At 40.4% G+C, this 20651-nt stretch overlaps 1 protein-coding gene across 1 annotated transcript in view; it reads right to left on the reverse strand.

Annotated features, from left to right (window-relative positions):
* SLIT3 (slit guidance ligand 3) overlaps positions 1–20651 on the reverse strand; it is a 595927-nt gene that overhangs the window by 535504 nt on the left and 39772 nt on the right. Inside the window, exons 2-3 of the mRNA XM_055325906.1 lie at positions 14346–14417; positions 7443–7514 (exon numbers count right to left, since the gene is read on the reverse strand). Of these exons, the coding sequence (XP_055181881.1) occupies positions 7443–7514; positions 14346–14417 (144 nt within the window). The remainder of the gene's footprint in view (positions 1–7442; positions 7515–14345; positions 14418–20651) is intronic.

Here is a 20651-nt window from a genome sequence, read left to right on the forward strand (position 1 = left end):
AAGCGCGAACTCTTCTCACTGTAGCATTCCAGCTGGTCTCTCTTTACATCTCAGGCCGAATTTGTAGATTTTCAGGATGGTTTGAAGGTTATCTAGGTAATTTGGTGGGGACAGGTGACTCGGGGACCCTGCTCTTCCGCCATCTTGCCACCTCCTCCGACAATATTTATTTTAAAATTAGTTCTTTTATTTCAAAATTGATCCGAGTCTTTGTCCCTCCTTTCATATTCTATTTTTCTCTAATTATCTAATTTCTGAGCTTTTAAAATTCAAATTTATGTTGTACTTTTATAGTTTATAAGTGTAGCTTTTATAGTTTAAATTTGTGTAGCTAGTTTTGAACTATTATAGTTTTCATCTGTTCTGTGGGTTCCTCTTTCTAGCATGTTTTCATTGTTTCTAGAAAGGTTATTATACTTCTTACTCATTGTTATTTTTTTTTATGAAAAAAAAAACACATTGTAATAGCTTCAACCATAATCTTTTCGGTTGCTTATTTCTTAAATGAAAGAAATTCTTGTAGTTTTATGAGAAAGGGGTAGGAAGTGATAGTTTTTTAGATTCAAGAGTCTAGAGTTCATTCTTTTTTTTTTTTTTTTTCCACAAACTAATGAAAAACATGGCCTTGTATTTTCTAAGATCTAACTCTTCTGGTGATTTCTAAATCTTTGATCAAGAAGTTTTCTTTTCTACTATTGTTCCTGTTCTGATCAACTACTCTCAGGAGTTTCTTATCAATGTTAGGCCTTTCTTTGAAAAAGAGCCTTGTTTTTGTTAGTTTGAAGAATTTATAGGTTCCACAATACTCCAAGTACTATCAGTCATTATCACATCATGGTTCCTTTGTACTTACCATGAATTGGATCTAATCCAACTCCCTTCCATTTTTTGGTGCTTTTCTCAGGTTGGTCACTGTGTTTTCCAATGAGTACATATTGGTTATTTAAGCAATCTCCTGTTCTCAGAGTCATAAGAATTTTAGTTAGCTTCCCTCTGCTTTGTTCTACATAGATGAGATAGCACAACAGTCATGTAACCATCAGTTGTTTTTCCCTGTCTACTTTTATTGAGGGTGCAGGGGCTTACTAAGATACTGTGTCAACTAGTTTTATTGTAGATGCAGTGTATGTCTTTGGTTTTGCCATCCTAGTTGTTCAGTATTTTTTAATTGGGGACAGGATTTTCAAATATTAAGCCAAACTGGTCTTCCTTGAATAATCCAAATTTGGTTGTGATGTGTCTTTTTCATGTACCACTAATTCACTTTACTAATATCTTGCTAGGCAATTCACATAAATATTCATGAAATATGTTGGTTTATGTTTTTTCTTGAAAAGTTATTGGATTTTGCTATAAAAATTATATTGTTCAAATGACAAATATCTATTCTTTTTATAGAATGAATTTATGTTAAATTGATATTATTCTTTCCTTAAAATTTTGGTATGATTCAGTAGTGAAACCATCTCAGCCTAGATCATTTTGGGTGGAATATTTTATTATTTTTTAAGATTTTATTTATTTATTCATTAGAGACACACAGAGAGAGGGAGGCAGAGACACAGGCAGAGGGAGAAGCAGACTCCATGCAGGAAGCCTGATGTGGGACTCGATCCCAGGACTCCAGGATCATGCCCTGAGCCAAAGGCAGGCGCTCAACCACTGAGCCACCTAGGCACCCCATGGTGAATTAATTAATTAATTAATTTTTATTGGAGTTCAATTTGCCAACATATAGCATATCACCCTGTGCTCATCCTGTCAAGTGCCCCCCCCCAGTGCCTGTCACCCAGTCACCCCAAGGAATATTTTTTTTTTTTTGGGATCCCTGGGGGGCGCAGCGGTTTGGCGCCTGCCTTTGGCCCAGGGCGCGATCCTGGAGACCCGGGATCGAATCCCACGCCGGGCTCCCGGTGCATGGAGCCTGCTTCTCCCTCTGCCTATGTCTCTGCCTCTCTCTCATTCTGTGTGACTATCATAAATAAATAAAAATTAAAAAAAAAAGGAATATTTTTTTTTTTTGCCCAAGGAATATTTTAATTAAAGATTTAATTTCTTTAATAGGACTATATAGATTTTCTATCCTTTCTTGCTTCAGTTTTCAATTACACTTAATCTTTAAAATCATTGAACTAAAGTTGTTCAAAATCTATTATTATCCCTTTAATCTGTAAAATCCATCGACGTGTCCTCCCTTTTATCCCTCATGCTGGCAATTTGGTCTTCCTTTTTTTTTTTTTTTCTTTTTTGTTTTCTGATCAGTCTTGCTAGTTTTTGTAATTTTATTGTGTCAAGAGTGAAAGTTTGGCTTTTCAATATTCTTAAAAATTATGTATATGCTTCTATTTCATATACTTCTGCTCTTACTGATTTCACTCCTGCTTTTTTGTTTTTTTCTAGCTTCTTAAAATGGGTACTTCCATCAAGATTTTATCCTTACTTATTTTAAAATGTATGATAGCATACATACATCATAAATTGAATAATGTAATTTAAAGGGTATCCATTTTCCTCTGAGCATAGCTTTGGCTACAATCCATACATCGTGATATACTGTGTGTTTATTAACATTCAGAAAATATATCTTCCAATTTCCCCTATGATATGTTTCTTTGATTCAGATTTTATTTTAAAGTATATTACTCAATTTCCAAATATTTGAAATTTTCTAGTTACTGTTTTCTTATTGACTTCTTGAATATTTCTGCTATGGCCAGAGAAAATACTCCATATGATTTCAACCTTTTCATATTTTTTTTGAGACATGTTTTGTAAACCAGTGCTTGATAAAGATTTAACATGTAGTTGAAAAAAAAAATGTTCAATCTACATTTTTTGATTGCAGTGTTTTCTAAGAATCAATTAGGTCAGGTTTGCAAACTCTGTCATACTGTTCCATACTGTTACTAATATTATAATAGGCCATATTGTTACTAATGATTATATATGCTTATCCAATTAATTACAAGAATGAATCTTAACTATGAATGTAAATTTGTCTATCCTTTTAATTCTGTCAATATTTGCTTTACGTATTGTCAGGCTATGTTTTTAGACAGATACAAATTCTCGTATTTTTCTGGTGTATTTAATCCTTTATCATTTTGAAATAGCCCTCTTTATCTCCTACAAATACAAATTCTCGTATTTTTCTGGTGTATTTAATTCTTTATCATTTTGAAATAGCCCTCTTTATCTCCAATAACGTTATTTTTTTTAAAAAAGTCTATTTTAAGTAGTATTAATAAATCCACACCATCCTTCTTTTGGTTAGTATTTTCATGGTATCTTTTCTATCCTTTTATTTTTTTCTCTATCTTCTTGTTTAATGTTTGTCTTTATAAAAAGCATATAATTATTGTTGGTTTTTATCCATGGTCTTTTAGGTAGAGGATTAATCCATTTATATACACAATAATTATGATAATTTTGTGTTTAAGATCATCACCTTACTATTTGTTTTCTCTTTGTTTCATTCGTTCTAAATTCCTTTTCTTTTATTTCTTATTTGAATTAACTATATTTTTCTTTGAATCATTCTCCATCCTTTTTCCCTCTATTAGGTTATTATATTTTTTAAACTGTTCTTTTTAGAAGCTATCCTACAGATTGCAACATGCATCCTTGATTTAATAAGGCAATAAGCAGTAGTGCTATTATCATTTCTGGGATAATTCAAAGATCTTAGAACACTTAAACTCCATTGACCCTCCCAAATTTTGCTACTGTTCCTATCTTAAGCTTTTAATCTACAATAGTCAATTCCCATCTTTCCAGGACATTGATTTTTTGAAGAGGCCAACACAGCTGTCTTGTAGAATGTTCCATCTATGGGATTTGAATATTCCTCTTGGTTTCATTTAATTTAGTACTCCATCCTGCCTACTTTGGTGAAACCAGAAGTGAGATGTAGCTAAATTAGATGTAGGGGAGACATATTTAGCAACAATACTTTATAGTCAATGCTTTGAATTTTATATTGTCACATCAGGGACACAGGATTTCTAACCTCATAATATTGTTGTATGGATTAAACAGATGGCATATGTCAAGTGTCTATGATGCTATCTGATACATAACAGATAAGAAGCAGAGCTTCACACCCTCAGTGCTGTTAATGGTTTGGACCAGATAATTTTCTGTTGTAGAAGCTATCCTGTGTGTTAGAGGCTGTTTAGCAGCATTCCTGACCTCTACCCATTATATACCAGTAACACACTCTAGTTGTGACAGCCAAAAATATCCCCAGACATTACCAAATGTCCTCTGGGTGGGGGTGGGGAGGAATTGGTCTCAGTTCAGAACCACTAGTATAGAACAAAACCACAAGTATTTGATAAGTATTTACTATCATGCCTTGTGTAAAGCTTTGAGATTAAGACTTCATGAAACATTTCTGATTTCAACATACTCATGGTTTGGTTAGAGACAATCAGGCAAATAGGGACTTAACAGATGGTATGATAAGTGCTGTGATAAGGACAATCATTGTTGTATGTTAGGAGAGGCACCTGACTCAGTCTGCAGCAGAGGCCCTTTTATGGAAGAATGTAGAACTCTGATTTGAGAACTAAAGGACAGAATTCTCTCCCCTTTCCCATTAAGGCTCAAGAGATCAAACCAATAAATACCATCCATAATGAAAATCAATACTCCAGGAATGAATTATCAAAACCCATATAATTTCCAGGCTGTATTTCAGAGTATGATCGATAAAGATGAATCTACTACCAAATATAGAGACACAAGTAAGGTAAGTCAGGAGTGAGAGCTACAGATGGCACAATCAGCCATCTATTTCTTTAGTTGTTAACAGCAAATATGTTTTATTTTCCCATTCTATAGCTCTCAGTCTGTTTGGGGACAGACTGGATAACCAATGCCAGATTAACACATCAGAATAATGTCGCATATACCTTCTCTTGTTGACATTGGAAAGCCTTAACTAAGGGGGCCCATCCAACTGTGCATACTGTTCAGCCACCTATACTTTCACTCTTCTTCCCATTCAAGTACTTCTTTAGATCAGTTGCAGTATAAGTCAGAAACTGGTTAGCTATTCCCTAATTCTGTTCCCTCTATTTACTGGGCATTTGGCTTGATTATCCTTCCCAGCCTCTTCTGCAGTTTACTGTGGCCATGTGAATAATTTCTAATCCAAGGTATGTAATTGTGGAAGTCATATGTACAATTTCCAGGTTCCAGCCATAAAAGCCTCCCATGTACAATTCTTCACACTGTTTTCCCTTCCAGTGGCTTGATTTTCAGATACACACTGGTACCTTGGAAGCCACGGTTTAAAGATGGCAGAGTCAAGGAGTGAAAGGACCCTGTGTTCCTGAGTCTCTCCTTGGAGGAGAGAGACCCAGCAACCAAGAATGCCCTTACTGGGTTTGATACGAATAAGAAATAAACATCTACTGTGTTAAGCTGTGAGATTTGAGAGTTTATCTAGTCCAGCAGCTAGCCTCCTAATACACAAAGTACAGAAACAGCCAGGTTTCCCTGCAATTGTAAGCCTCTCAGTCCTGTAGACATGCATGGTATTTCTGCTGCGTTCACCAAACCAGAGAAAAGTGCCTTTTGCCAGCATAATTCACTGATATTCCCTGGAGTTAAGTGGGTATGTGAGAGGCCATTTGCAGGGCCATTGCTAAAGATCACACTTCATCTAATGTCCAGAGCACAGAAGTATGAAAGGGTGTGGGCTTTGATGTCAGACAGATGTGGTTTTGAATTTTGGCTCCCCCCCCCCACCTCTCTGACAATTCTTTGGCTTCATCTCCCTGGGCCTCTGTTTCTTCATCTGCAAAATGAGGTTAATAACACCTCATAGGAATTTCATGGGGATAAAATAACAGATAGCTTATAAAACATTGGCATACTTCCTAGTATCCCCAAGGTACTCAATTATCAATTAGTTCCCTCCCAATAATCATGAAATGAATAAATTAGGAGTTTATTTACCCTTTTAATCAGAAGACTAAGCAAGAGTGGCCTTTTCACAAAGGACTACATATTTACTCTTCCATAGAAATGTTTAATATCAAAAAAAAAAAAGAAACGTTTAATATCTCATACAAAGGAACCAAGTTCAACAAATACTTTTATTTTTCCCTTGGTCTAAATAAAAATTTAAGTTTCAAGAAACTTAAGAATGTAAGTGTAAATAGAGGCAGCATGTATTATTTTTAGAACTCTTTTCCTTTATAAGAAATAAATGTTACATTTTTAAATCAACCATAGAACATACATTGACCTTTGACCTAGATGGAGAACAACAAATGAGACAGTTCACACAAAGGAGGGGGAATACAGGGTTTTGCTAGATAATAACCAAGTCACCCCAGATGCAATGACTCCAGGGGAAAAGATGGCAGATCACAAAGCTAACATGTTGGTGGCAGGCCCTCCACCTTACCCAACTCTCATCTCTGTAGATGAGATTTTGCAACAGGACAGGATCCTACCAGGGAGGCTGGTGGAGCAGTGAACTGTTGCACCTCTGTCCCCCAACTGCAGGAGAAAGAGGCTTAAATGTCAGGCCAACTGAGATATGGAGGGAAACATGGAAGAGAGCCGCCCACCGGCATGACTAAGTGCTCTTTGGGACAAGCTCCACTTAGAGGGCAGGAAGCAAATATCCAGATGTTATATGCTGCCAGATATGATTAACTGAGGAAAGGTGAAGCTGCCCACTTAACCATCTGAACAGCAGCCCCATCTGAGTGACCCAAGAGTTTTCTGCAATTGCATTAATCATCAAAATAAATGGAGGCTCCATCCATCTCCATTCCCACCCCTCTTCGTCTCCTCCCTCTGATAGTCAGAATAGCAGCCTATTTTTAAACCCTGGCACCACAGACTCTCGTGGAAACATGTGGGCTTCCTGACACAGGCTGATGCTCAGAGGAGATACAGGCACGCTGACGGTACTGCCCACTCTCCCATCTTTCCTCTCTTGTGAGGGACAGAGGCGGCTCCAGGAGGAGAGGGCCTGAGGAGGGAGCCTGCTACCCATGCAGGGGAATAGCGAGTATCTAACACTGGCCTCCATGACAGGGATAACCAACTGCTGGCTTCCATCTCCTGCAAAAGGGACAAGGCTTGGGCAAGAACCAGCCCCATGTACAGATACCAAAAGCAACAGCTCAAGCCCAAGAAGAAGAAATATAGATCCTGGATGCCAATTCTAGTATCTTTTAAAGAGAAAGAGTTTAAAAAATAAAGAAAAAGAATTTAAAAGAATCTCAGTGTCTCTTTAACATGTATCTGATGTATTTTAAATAAAATAAGCAAACATTTCATTAAATGTTGAAGACTTTTTTTTTGGCAAGGTTGCAATGAAGTCAATTTACCAAAAAAAAAAGAAGAAGAAGAAGATGACTTTTCAAGAAAGGAGATTTTTTTTTTTCCAAGAAAGGAGGTTGTACTGTACTTACAATCGCTCCAGCTGCTTCAGATCCTGGAAGGCGCCTCTCTCGATGACGCTGACCTGGTTGTCTTCCAGATGCCTAGGACCACAGAAACAGCAGTGGTCAAGGAAAAGCGGGCCTCAGGGGTCTTCATGCTAGGTTTCAGGCCCTACAGATCTGGTCATTCAGCCCCTCTCATGACACTCTGCCATACCCCCTACCCCCCAGCTGGGATCAGTCTAGTGGGACAAGATAATTCACATGCCAGCTTGGTGTCACGGTAACCAGGGTTTCGCCGCCTGCACACTTTCTACCTGACAGATTGGTTTCCATGCCTCTATTTTAAGAATGTTCTCAGCAAATGTCCCCCCAAGCACTGCAGGATGTTGCACAGAAAAGGAAGAGGTAAAAGCTGCTTCTTATAAAAAACACACATATATTCAGTATCTCTTCCCTTGGAGCTCCCTCCTCTAAGGATGCAAAAATACTTCATTAAAAAGGGCCTTCTCTGTGTACTCTGACTCTGGGTCACCTACTAGAAAGGGTGTTCCTACTGTTGGACAACTGCCTGTGCCAGGAATTCTCCTTGCCCAGGGCCTGGCTGAGGGTGATGGTCACAAAAGCTAGTCCAGCCACAGACTCTGCTGACCTCCAATATTCTCCATGCAGATGATTAAAAACCTAACTAAACCTAACTTAAAACCTAACACTCTGCTTAACTGAGGTTCATTCATGCATGTGGCATATCCTAGGAATTGAGTATATATACAATGAAACATTTGTTTCCCTAACTTAAAAAAAAATGGCAGCTTAAACTGGATTAGATGAACAGTAGGGAAGAAAAGCAATGAGGTTGCCCAGTTTCTATCCCGGGCCAATCCCGCTGGTTGAATGAGATGTAGAGAGATGTAGTTGTGTTTGAAGGAAGTGTCTTTGGAAGGTGCAGTTTAGGAAAGGCTGTAGGTGCCCTGGACTACACAGAAGAAGAGGTCCTCTGAGCGCCTGAAGGAAAAAGCAGAAGGATAGAAGGCAGCTTTAAGGAAGCTTGACCTTCATTTCAAAATGATTCTATCCATGTTAGCCTAGCCCTCCAAGGCATTTTATAACCCCTGTACTTCTTGGGCTTAACACTTGGGTCCTTCGGTTTATTTTCAAGTCCATCTTCCCCACTATGCCCAAGGACTAAGGGGGTAAGAATTTCTGTTCATTATCATACTCAGCCTTAACAAAGTTGCCTAGCACAGCAGCCACTTAATAAAGGCTTCTGAATAATGAAAAACTATAGATGTCTTTGGGCCACGTAACATTGATTTTCTATCAAGGAAAAGGCCAGTCTAGGACGTACGAAGTGTCTGACTCAAACTATCAGAGTGATAAGGGTATTTTGTTTGGGTTCAATGACATTTTACATTTTTTTTGGTAAGTTTTTTGCAAACCATTAAAAATCAATATCACGCACACATATATACACACACATACACATTATCATAAAAGAAACTCCTTCTGAAAAATCAGCTCCTGGGCAGCCTGGGTGGCTCAGCAGTTTAGCGCCACCTTCAGCCCAGGGCGTGATCCTGGAGACCCGGGATTGAGTTCCACGTCGAGCTCCCTGCATGGAGCCTACTTCTCCCTCTGCCTGTGTCTCTGCCCCTCTCTCTCTCTCTCTCTCTCTCTCTCTCTCTGTGTGTGTGTGTGTGTGTGTGTGTGTGTGTGTCTCATGAATAAATAAATCTTTAGGGATCCCTGGGTGGCGCAGCGGTTTAGCACCTGCCTTTGGCCCAGGGCACGATCCTGGAGGCCCGGGATCAAATCCCACGTCGGGCTCCCGGTGCATGGAGCCTGCTTCTCCCTCTGCCTGTGTCTCTGCCTCTCTCTATCTGTGTGACTGTCATAACAAAAATTTAAAAAATAAAAATAAAAAATAAATCTTTAAAAAAAAAAGAAAAATCAGCTCCTGTATTTCCAAATATCAACATTTGGTAGGAACTGAGTATGGGGTCAGGCAAGGCACACAGGCTCCTCAGTCTGCCACAGTCCTCACCCCCACTTTACTACATACGTTCATGTCACTCTGGCCCCCTACAGGCTCCTCACTTAACACATATGGATATCATGGAATAGGGAGGCTGAGAGCCTTGCCTAAGGAGAAATTATTTGTATAAAGTCACACAGCCAGCTAGGAAAGACTAACTCCCAGTCTGGTGTGCTTGCCAAATCAGGCATTAAACCCTTCCCTGCTTTCTTATCAGCTGATGGTGTAACACCCAGTCAACCTCTCAGAGACTGTTTCCTCATTTGTAAATTAAAAAAAAAAAAATCTCGTAAGTCCTTATGAGGATAAAAATGGAATAAAGTGTGTAAATTCTCTAGCCCAGGATCTGAAGTACAGTTAGAGGCTTATTAATGTTCTTTTCCTTCCCTTGTCTTCCTATTTTGCCATATGGCAAGGAGGGCCTTGGAATGCCAATAGACTCACACTAGCACATCTCGTTAAACAGGGAACCAGTTCAATATTAGTGACTGGGGATTTGTTTAGCTGTTTTTACTATCAATCAATCCATCACAATGCTTGTTGTCATAAGTTCCCAATTATAACAAAGAACAATACTAGAGTGCCTGAGTGTGATATTCTCTCTGGGTTTCTGAAGGAGTTTAACTCCAACTTCCTATGATGAATCTTTTAGTTCTATACTAATTAATCTAACACTACTAGCTTCTTTCAGAAAGGGGAGTAAAAAAAAAAAGCAAATATATGTGTATTCAATAGCTGCCCCTCCTCAACTATGCTCAGGTGTGGGGAGGCTAATTTTTATCACTTTAGCCAATGGAAGTCACCAGTGGAAAATGAGATGATGAGATGGACTGATATTGGGGGATTTATTCCTACCTCCTTCCCTGCCAAGTAACTTCAGATTGACTGTGTCCCTCTAACTAAGACTACAGATCCTATCAGGTAGTTCCTACCTTTGTGGGCTCAGATAACCACTTTCTCCTATTGTTCCTTGAGGCCTAGAGGACTATTGTGGTTCCTTGCTGCTAGCCTGAAGAAACTATGGCATATCTTCTCAGTTTCTCTTAACTTTTCCCACCTCTTTGTAAGTAACTCTTTATTTTAGCTCTCCTTATTTGTCTTGAGTGAGTGTCATCTCTTTCCTGCTGGAATCCTGACTATAGTCAGGTAGCTAGGGTCCTTTTCTGTATCTACTTCTTAGAACTATCAGAGTCCAGCCTAATACCTGACTTTTAAAGGGGCAACACATAATCAACATCTGATGAATGAATGAATAAATGAATCAATGAAAAAGCTGTGAACCTTCCATCCAGACTTCTAGGTTGAGATGCAATTCAGGAGCTTGAACCAATGTCATTGATATCATTCTCATTTTACTGACCAGATGCAGCAAGGTCAGGGATTCCAGCAAAGGTTGGATGTCCAGAAGGGCTGTCCATTGTTTGACTCTATTCTGAGTTAGAGACACACAGACTGTGTTCATTTTCAGCTCTTTTAGCATTGTTATTTTTTTAGTTTTAACACTGGATCAGAATCGGAAACCGCCTCATGTGATGATGGCTAGGGAGGAGTTTAATTCTTTTATTAACCCCATGTGGGATAAAGCTGGCTCCCACATTGTGGGCATAGCAGAGTTCTTGCAAGAGATTAGTAAGAAAGAGAATATAATTGATAACACCAGAAGGGATCTTTTCCTACTCCACCCTGTAGGGAAAGAATTGTTATGGGCAATTCTTATATCTTCTCCTTGAATGTACTTTATTTGGGGAAAATTGCCTTTGGATGAGACCAAAGTTCCCCAATATCCATTTTATCTGCTTTTGCCCACACTCCTGAACTGTATTAACAATTCTGCATGGAATTAGGTGGCAAGCACAAATTATTCAAGACTATTGAGTCTTTTCTGGCTTCACTATAAATTGTAAATAAGAAACAGATATAGGGAATGTGCCAAGGTGTGATGAAAGCTTTTCAAAAAAGATAGTTGTCTAGGTTACTCAACTAAAAAGAATAGATTGAGGGACAATATGGTTTAAATGTCTGAGTATTTTACTGGTGTGAGAAAGCATTTCAGCTATCCCACCTAGCAGATTCTTTCACAGAATAAAGGGCCACTTGAATGGGATTGTCTTTGAGTTGATAAGGAAGATAATGAAACACAGTATATTAACAGAGTCTATAAAGTGGGGGAAGGAGGAGTGTTTTGGTGTTGCTTATCAAAACAAGAAAAATGTGCCAATTAAATGAAAGATAAACTGGAGTCAAAGGAATGTTTTGTAGACCATCCAGAGGATATTAATATGATCTTTTGTGATTATTTTAAACTTTCTATTTGCAGACAGCAGATATGGAAATTGGAATTTTTATTAGCCTTTCTGATGTAATGGTAAGAAAATCAAAGGGTTTTCTTTTCTGACTTGGTTAGAAAATAAAGCATTAGGTGAAATTTCTGACTTGTATGAAAGGAAATCTCTCACACATGCAGGGGGAGAAATGGAAACAGAGAGGTTAAATGTTTGTTCTTCAAGCTGTCAAATGACCTGGAATCGGGAGTTTACTGCCTCTATCTATCTCTTCAATAAAAGTTACTCTAAAATTGAGCTATGGAATTCCCTCAACCCATCCCCGTCTCAATTCTGACCCACACACATCTCATGAGAACTTCCAGCCGTTTGACAGACACATAACTGCTAAGGGCAAAAGACTCAGCAGAGGGTAGAGTCGCCCCCTTCTGCCCCTCCACGTTCTTCCTGAGAATTGTGAAGGAGTGTGAACATGCCATAAACTGGAGAATATATCAAGGAGAAAACATCTGCTATTTGGAGGCCCAACATTTAGACCCAAGAGTCCCCACACACTGGTGTTCAGTGCATATCAGTGCATATCAGGTAATGCACATCAGGACTGCATTTATAAAATGGGTAGACTATTGCTTCTTAGTTTTCTAAAATTTCTATAATACAAGTGGACAGCAGTTCTGCACAGAGGTTAGAAAGCACATATTCTGGGTTCTGATTTCTCCTTAGCATAGTTACCTGCCATGTGAAGTTGGGACAACTGTGCCTCTGTTTCCTCTAGGGAGACAGGGATTAATAGCCACATAACACAGAACTTGGTCTGTGAAAAGTACCATACATATGTTGTTAATCATCACCATCATCACCACTATCTACTTCTCATTGAGGAAAAACAATGCTACACAAGTAATATCCCACAGGTTGCAGCGAGAATAAACAGATTTCAGGAAAATGTTAAAACCATAAAGCATTAAATGTGCAACTATAAGAGTTTGGAGGACTTCTGGCCATTTGTTATGGGTGGAATTATATCCCCCTCAAATTCATATGTTAATGTCTAATCCCCAGGCTATCATAATGTGACCTTATCAAAGATAAGGTTCTCGGGGATCCCTGGGTGGCTCAGCGGTTTGGCACCTGCCTTTGGCCCAAGGCGCGATCCTGGAGTCCCGGGATCAAGTCCCGCATCAGGCTCCTGGCATGGAGCCTGCTTCTCCCTCTGCCTGTGTCCCTGCCTCTCTCTCTCTCTATGTCTATCATGAATAAATAAATAAAACCTTAAAAAAAAAAAGACAAGGTTCTCACTAAAGTAATTCAGTTAAAAAGGGGTCATTAGGGTGTGCACTAATTTGACTGATATCCTCATAACATAGGAAAATGTGAACAGAGACATGCACAGAAGGAAGACAATGTGAGTGAGACTCAGGGAGAAGATAACCATCTAGAAGCCAGGGATTCCTGAGGCCACCAGAAGCTAGAAGAGGGGCTGGATCAGATCCTCCATCTCAGTCCTCAAAAGGAACCAACTATGCTGACTCCCTGATTTTGGATTTCTGGCCTCAGAAACTCTGAGACAGTAATATTTTTTGTTTAAGCCACCCACTGTGTGGTACTTTGTTACAGCAGTCCTAGCAAACTAATATACTGTCATTCCTTATCTTACAGATGAGAAAACTGAAGCCCAAAGAGGTAGAGTGATTCACCCAAGATTACATGGGCAGTTAATTCTGAGGCAGGACCAGAACCAGGTACTTTCTGTCCCTAATAAAATTATTTGTACTATAAAGCGCTATTAGTAAAAAGAAGGAGGTGGCTTCAGATGCTAAGACTTTAGCTGCTGCTTCCAGTAGAGATCTGCCATCCAAGATTCCAGGACACAACAGACACCAAGGCAGTGGCCAGACTGTCCAGATGGTACTCCTGGTCTGGAGCCATACTTACGGGGTCAAAATCAACCTCTGAGTAAAGTAGGAAAGAGGCTCCGATTACTACTCTCTTGTACCTCTAAATGTCTGAGCTTTGCTAATGGATAAGCATTTAGGCATTCTTATCACTTACAGACTTCGGGATGAGTAAAGGTGTTCAATATTTAGCAAGGAAATCTGATATTCCTTGCTCCCCTGTTGTGCCAATACCCATCTCAAATTTTGCTACTTGTCTGTTCAGCTGTGGGTGTACAGCAGGGGCTCTGACCCTGTCGGACTCCCTCCCTTTTCCCCTCCACTCCATAAAGCAACAAGATAAATAACTTTCGTTCTGATTGCTCTTTTAATGCACAGGCTGGAGAAGAAATTATAATCTCTGTGGAAGAGTAGCATGGTTAGTCAAGCTGACATTGCTGTCATCCTAGAAGCTGGGCATGTTGATTTATTCATGTAGAGCCTTCTGTTTTCCTTGTCACTGGAACTGACTTCTTCCACCAGGCTAGCCCAGCCAGCAGCATAGAGACACAGAATAAGATACCTGTGAAAACCTGGGTACACTAATGAAGGGTTTTCTGCTGCAGAATGGTAAATTCCTGTCACCCAGTGCATAGGGGTGTGATGTCAGGGCAACAAAACATTTTCACAAGGCCAAAGAGCTAAAAATGAAAATGATGTTCAAGAATCATGTGTTACTTACAAGACTCGGAGGTTCTTGAGTCCAGCGAAGTCCATCTTGGTAATCCTGGTAATATTATTTCTGTCCAGGTCACTGTAATAGAGAGCAAATTTGGGTCAGATATTTGGAGGTTACACTTATGGTCTATTCAACCCAGACTGGCTTGAAGGAATGTTGCTTGTCAAGCAGAAGGTAATTCCAATGATTAATGTCATCCCTTGAGCATGCCCAACCAACCTTAAGGAGTCTGTATGGAATAAGCTATTCATTATGTATATAGTAGAGCCCTGCTATATTTAGCTGCCTGGCTTCTGTTGCCCCACTTTGAGTAACAACTTTTTCTTTGGAGTCCCCTCCCTGAACTCTCAGATCATGTCACATAAGTGAGGCCAACCTCTCTTCCCAGGTCCAGACCTAATCTAGGCTAGGCTTATAAGCATCTTCCCTCTGACCACGGTACTTGTTTCAGGAATGTATACATGACTCAAATTCTCAACAGCTCTTTCCCCACTGGGTTTCCAAGCTGTTTAACATTGCCAGAAACCATCTTGTCACCATCGAGAGTTTTCCAGAGTCAAGAGATAAGGAGAAAGTGATTCCTGATGCTATCCTATGAGTATGTGGATCTACCCAGGCCTGAAGCCAGATACTTCTGTATTTTGAAATTATATGAGCCAATTTATCCCATATCCCCTATATTTTGTTTTAAAACAGTTTGAGTTGAATTTTCTATCACTTGAAACCAAGAGAATCTTGAGCGACTTTGTTATCTACCTAAGTATTTATTTTCCAACTAGTTTGCAACTCCCTGTCCATTAGCAAAGTTTAACTTTCATAGCCCAATATAAAGAGTATGCGCCTGACATAGAGTAGGGGGAATTTTGTTAATATCATACATTAGGTAAAGACAGTTACATGGATTGCTCCTGCCACAACTATTGGGTTTATAGTCCTAAAAATGGTCCCAAAGAGAAGAATTTGCTATGGAAGAACTTAAAGCATTATGGGGGTATTTGTGTTGGGGAGAAGGGACACCATGGGTATTAGAAAACTAGAGTTAGAGAAAACCAAAATCAAGAATGAACCTATGAACAACTGTATACATATTCTGTGTTCGTTAAATCATCTAAAAAGACTAGATGCAAAAAAAGGGACCATGAACAATGTTATAATTCTTAATAATGGATGTTGATTGATTAATTCCTATCTAGCATGCCTTCTTGAGAATCTGTTCAAGGTTCTAGCCATGCTGGAGCTTCAACAAATTACTTGTAAACTGGCTTTGCTTTTCTCCTGAACATTCAGGAACTCAGGAGGTCATTTTCCCCATGACAGATCCTCATCCACACAGTCACTATTTCTTAGGTTTTCTTAGCCACGTCCTAAAGTTGACATCCTGCAGTCACGTCTCAGATGGACCTGTGAAATCCACAGCTGCATACAAGGAACAGGGAAACAATCTTCAGATTCGAGCACTTTGTATGAGAAGGGATTATTCTCCTGATACTGAAAATAATATTCAAAATAAAAATCAAGTGAGTTCTTGGGTAGCCTCACCTGGTAACCACTTTCCTTCCTCATTCAGTTTTCCACTACCTACAATAGCAATCAGGTTGTTTCTTAACTAGCCTGTGATGGAGACAGGCAGTGTGTAGACTCCTCAGACTAAGCTGAGTGCCAGTAAAGGAAGAGCAAGAATTACACAGGAAAATAAAGAAAGGTTGCCTGTGTGAGGATCAGACAGATAGGCATATGTGCATGCTCATACTCACCATGAGTATTCTTCTCACCTCCTGTCTCAATTGGGATTGATGTTTGGGGACATTGAAAACTGCAGATATGACAATGCAACTAAACGTTTAATTACCAGGACACAGCCTGGTATCTCAGCAGCTTGTGCTGGTGGCTGTGGCACCAATACTCTCAATTAATATTATTATATAAAGGGGCACAAAGTGTGCTGCTGAAAAGCTGAGGACTTGGACAGCAGGGGGTGGTGGTGGTGGTGGTGGTGGATGGGTTGGAGGGATGCCCCAGGCACACAGTCTGTGTTTGGGAAGCAGAGCTTTAGCGGTAAGCAGCCCTGAGTTTGGATTCCTGCTCTGCCACCTACTGAGTGACCTATGGGCAGTTCACTTCATCTCTGAGGCTCAGCTTCTCTATCCACAAAATGTTGGTAATCACCTCAACCTCAAGGATTTTTATGAAAGTCAAATGAGATGACACACAGTGTTTACCTGGCACTTGTTAAAGACTTAATTGTGGCAGCTATTGTTACTATAATTAGTTGAACTACATCCTTCTTACCTGCACCCCCCCACTTCCACTCTGAAATTTCAGTGCATTAAGAGCAGCTGCCTATACCACCCCAAATTCTGCACCTACAGATGAATCCTGGGATCCCAAGACGACTATCTTCTTGTAGATGAAAGAGGGGTGCATTTTGCAACTAATAAGTAGTAAGATGCTGCCACAAGTAGCCCCCTCACACTGCTCTTCCCTTTCACATTTCTATGACACCTATTTCCTTATCGTCCTCTGCCCAGCCAGCACACACACTGCCCAACTGCCAGGGAGGAGGTCAGAGAACATGTTCCTGGGTTTTGAGGTAAGACAAGTCAGGGTTCAAGTCTCTTCTCCACTCCCTATTCCCAGCTGTGTGGGTTTCAGTATTTTACTTAAATTCTCTGAGCCTTGATGCTTTATGTAAGCCTCTCCTACTTGCAATCTTATAAGAAGCACAAAACCCTGATTACAAGCATGCTTGGCTGAAAATGGGAATTAATTAAATGGACACTGAGAGGAGGCTATACTACCTTATGTGCTCATCACTCCCCCAACCCCCCTTGTCTCAGTCCAAGCTGCTCTGAAACTTCAGCCTGATTTCTCAGCCATCAGCTTTGGCCCTTAAGGGAATCAGTATATCTTAGCCTATCATGAGTTTTGAACCATCTGCAAGCATGATCACTAGACGGGAAGCCCCTGACATGGGGTAAGGAAGTGGGGTGGTATCAAAACATGTCTGCAAGTTGTTTCTTTGACAAGCCTGCCATTGAGAGGTAGAGTCTATGTCCCTTTCCCTTGAAAGTGAGCAGAACTTTGCTTAGAAAAGCCTAGGGCAGGAATGATGTTGCGGAATTTCTGAGGCTGGATTAGAAGAGGCAGTAGTAAGTGACTGTCTGGCTCTCTCTAGGAGCATTTGCAATGGGAGCACTGAGGTGCCATGTTGGAAGACCAGAAGGCTAGAGACGCCACTGGAAAGACTTTGTAAGAAGATCAGAAAGAGACAGAGAGAGACAGAGAGGTGCCGGATGTTTGAGGTGCTGGATGCTTGAGAGGTCCCTGCGTGTTTGATTCTTTCCAGCCTAGAGGCATGTAAGCGCAAACACCTTTGAGATTCAAGCTTCAAGCTGTTGGGAATTTACCCCAAAGATACAGATGCAATGAAACGCCGGGACACCTGCACCCCGATGTTTCTAGCAGCCATGTCCACAATAGCCAAACTGTGGAAGGAGCCTCAGTGTCCATCGAAAGATGAATGGATAAAGAAGATGTGGTTTATGTATACAATGGAATATTACTCAGCCATTAGAAACGACAAATACCCACCATTTGCTTCAACGTGGATGGAACTGGAGGGTATTATGCTGAGTGAAATAAGTCCATCGGAGACGGACAAACATTATATGGTCTCATTCATTTGGGGAATATAAGGGAAGGGAGAAGAAATGTGTGGGAAACATCAGAAAGGGAGACACATAAGACTCCTAACTCTGGGCAGCGAACTACGGGTAGTGGAAGGGGAGGAGGGCGGGGGGTGGGGGTGAATGGGTGACGGGCACTGAGGGGGGCCCTTGATGGGATGAGCACTGGGTGTTATTCTGTAAGTTGGCAAATTGAACACCAATAAAAAATAAATTTATAAAAAAAAAAGAGAGAGATTCAAGCTTCAACTACCATCTGGCTATGACTTACGAGAAACTAAGCCATTTCACCCAGCTGAACTACTCCTGAATTCCTGCCCACAGAAACTGTGAGGGGGAATACTAAAATAAGCGCTGTGTCTTAAGCCATTAAGTTTCGGAGTGATTTGTTTGGCAACAAAAGAGAGAGATGGAAGAGAAAGGAAGAGAAAGACACCTTTTGAATGTTTAACATTAACAATGGAACTCCCTTCAAATGACTCTCAATGGCATGTCTTTTCTACACTTGCCTGTCACCCTTGAGATATTCAGTCTTGTCATCATGGTCAAAGATGTCTCATGGGAGCCAAAAACAGTGAGAATTGGCCCTTCTCTTAGGTTCTCAAGAGTAAAGATTGCATAATTAGGGTTGTCCATCTCTCCAAGTGAGCCTTAGGCTACCATGAGAATTACCCTGGTGTTATATTAATAATCGTAATAGTGGGTACCATTCATTGAACATTGTGGCAGAGACCAGCAAGTTGTCCACCAAACCATTTACCCTTTGTCTGGTATACACAGATAGCATACATTACTCAGCTACTCTAGCTGGGAAGTGCAACCATGTGAGTTCTCATTATTACACGGGCAGAGGCAATATTTGCTGCCTTCAGGCCTGACACATAATACTTCCTGCCCAATCCTCCATGCTATTTCTCTTTCCTCATCCTGGGCTGAATTCAGTAAATCCAGAGGAGGACTCCATGAATGGCAGACAGAAAGAGCCTGAGTCCCTGAAAGACTACATGGAATAGAGACCTTCCCTCCCCCGTCTCTCCATTTATCTATATTAAACTCAGACACATTCAAGAAATCATTCTTAAGCCACTGAAATGGTCAGCCTATTTGTTATAGAAGTCTACACTGACAATGCATTTTGAGTCAGGAGCTTTTCATCTTTTTTTCTTTTTCTTTGCAATGGTTCTGAAAGGTAGGTGTTATTATCTTTCTTAAACAGATAAAAATACTGAAGATAAGCCTTACTAAGAGCTGATGCTCGCGGGATCCCTGGGTGGCGCAGCGGTTTGGCGCCTGCCTTTGGCCCGGGGTGCGATCCTGGAGACCCGGGATCGAATCCCACATCGGGCTCCCGGTGCATGGAGCCTGCTTCTCCCTCTGCCTGTGTCTCTGCCTCTCTCTCTCTCTCTGTGACTATCATAAGTAAATAAAAAAAAAAAAAAAAGAGCTGATGCTTGCTGGGCCCAAACTATGCACCAGGCATTGTGCTAAAAACTGTATGTTTATTTTCTCTTATCCAGACAGCAATCATATGAGGTAGGTACTATTATTATCCCATTTTCCCCATAAGGAACCTGAAGCATCATTTCCCTCACCCCAGTCCAGCTTAGATTTTACCAATAAAGCAACTTGCCATGAAGTCACACAACCAGTAAGTGGCAAAGGCTAGGATGTAAACTTGGGCTCTCTGAATGCAAAGGACATGTTTTTTATTACATCATATTCCCCATCTACAGCTAGAGTCTAAGCATCTTCTGCATCAGGTTAATTGCTGAAAGAAAAATGAATGAATAAATGAATAAATAGAACAGAACAGTATAGAATAGAATTTCCCATCCCATCCCATCCTCCTGCTGGCTTCACTGCTTTCCACTCCAGCCAAAATGGCCCATTTCCTTTTCTGTCTCCCAGTGAGGTCTGGGCCAGTGGGAGTGCTGAGACCCTCTGTAAGCCAGAGAGGAATGGGTGCTTTTCTGTTTTGGCCCATGTCTGGTTTCTGCCATGTTGCTCATCATCTACCATACTGTCTCCATAAACAGGCATCACCATGGTAATCTCTTGCATTATTTTTCCTCATTCCAATCAGTGAATCATAAACCAATGCTGTGAGTTGCAGCTTTGTGGTATTTTCACATCTGTTTGACACCTTGGGTGGGGTGGGGGAGGATGAAGAATTCAAAACAACATTGGAAAAAATGAAACAAAAATGTCCTGGGGCAGGCCACTGTCCCTAACTTGGCACACGTATATTCACATCCTTCTTTTGATTCATTCTGTGGCATTCCAGCAAAATGTTCTTTTTGCTGTGGCACATCTGGGAAGAGGGAGCAGTAAAAACAGTGCAGTGTGGATAAAATGGCTTCAATACCAATCCAGAAGATGTAGATTTGAGTCCCCTCTTCCTTCTTAGCTGGGTGACTTTGGGAATGTCACTTAAACTTATTTAACCCTAGTTGTTCATATTGTTGTGGAGACTTCCATAAAATATGACCAAGAACACCAGCTCTATAGTATTATCATGAGGCTCAAGAGAGAACTGTGTGAAGAAATATTTCCTAAACAGCATTTGAGTGGCACCTGGGTGGCTCAATCTGTTAAGCGTCTGCCTTTGGCTAAGGTTGTGATC

Source organism: Nyctereutes procyonoides, unplaced genomic scaffold (genome assembly GCF_905146905.1).
Source record: "Nyctereutes procyonoides isolate TBG_1078 unplaced genomic scaffold, NYPRO_anot_genome, whole genome shotgun sequence".
Lineage (NCBI taxonomy): Eukaryota > Metazoa > Chordata > Mammalia > Carnivora > Canidae > Nyctereutes > Nyctereutes procyonoides.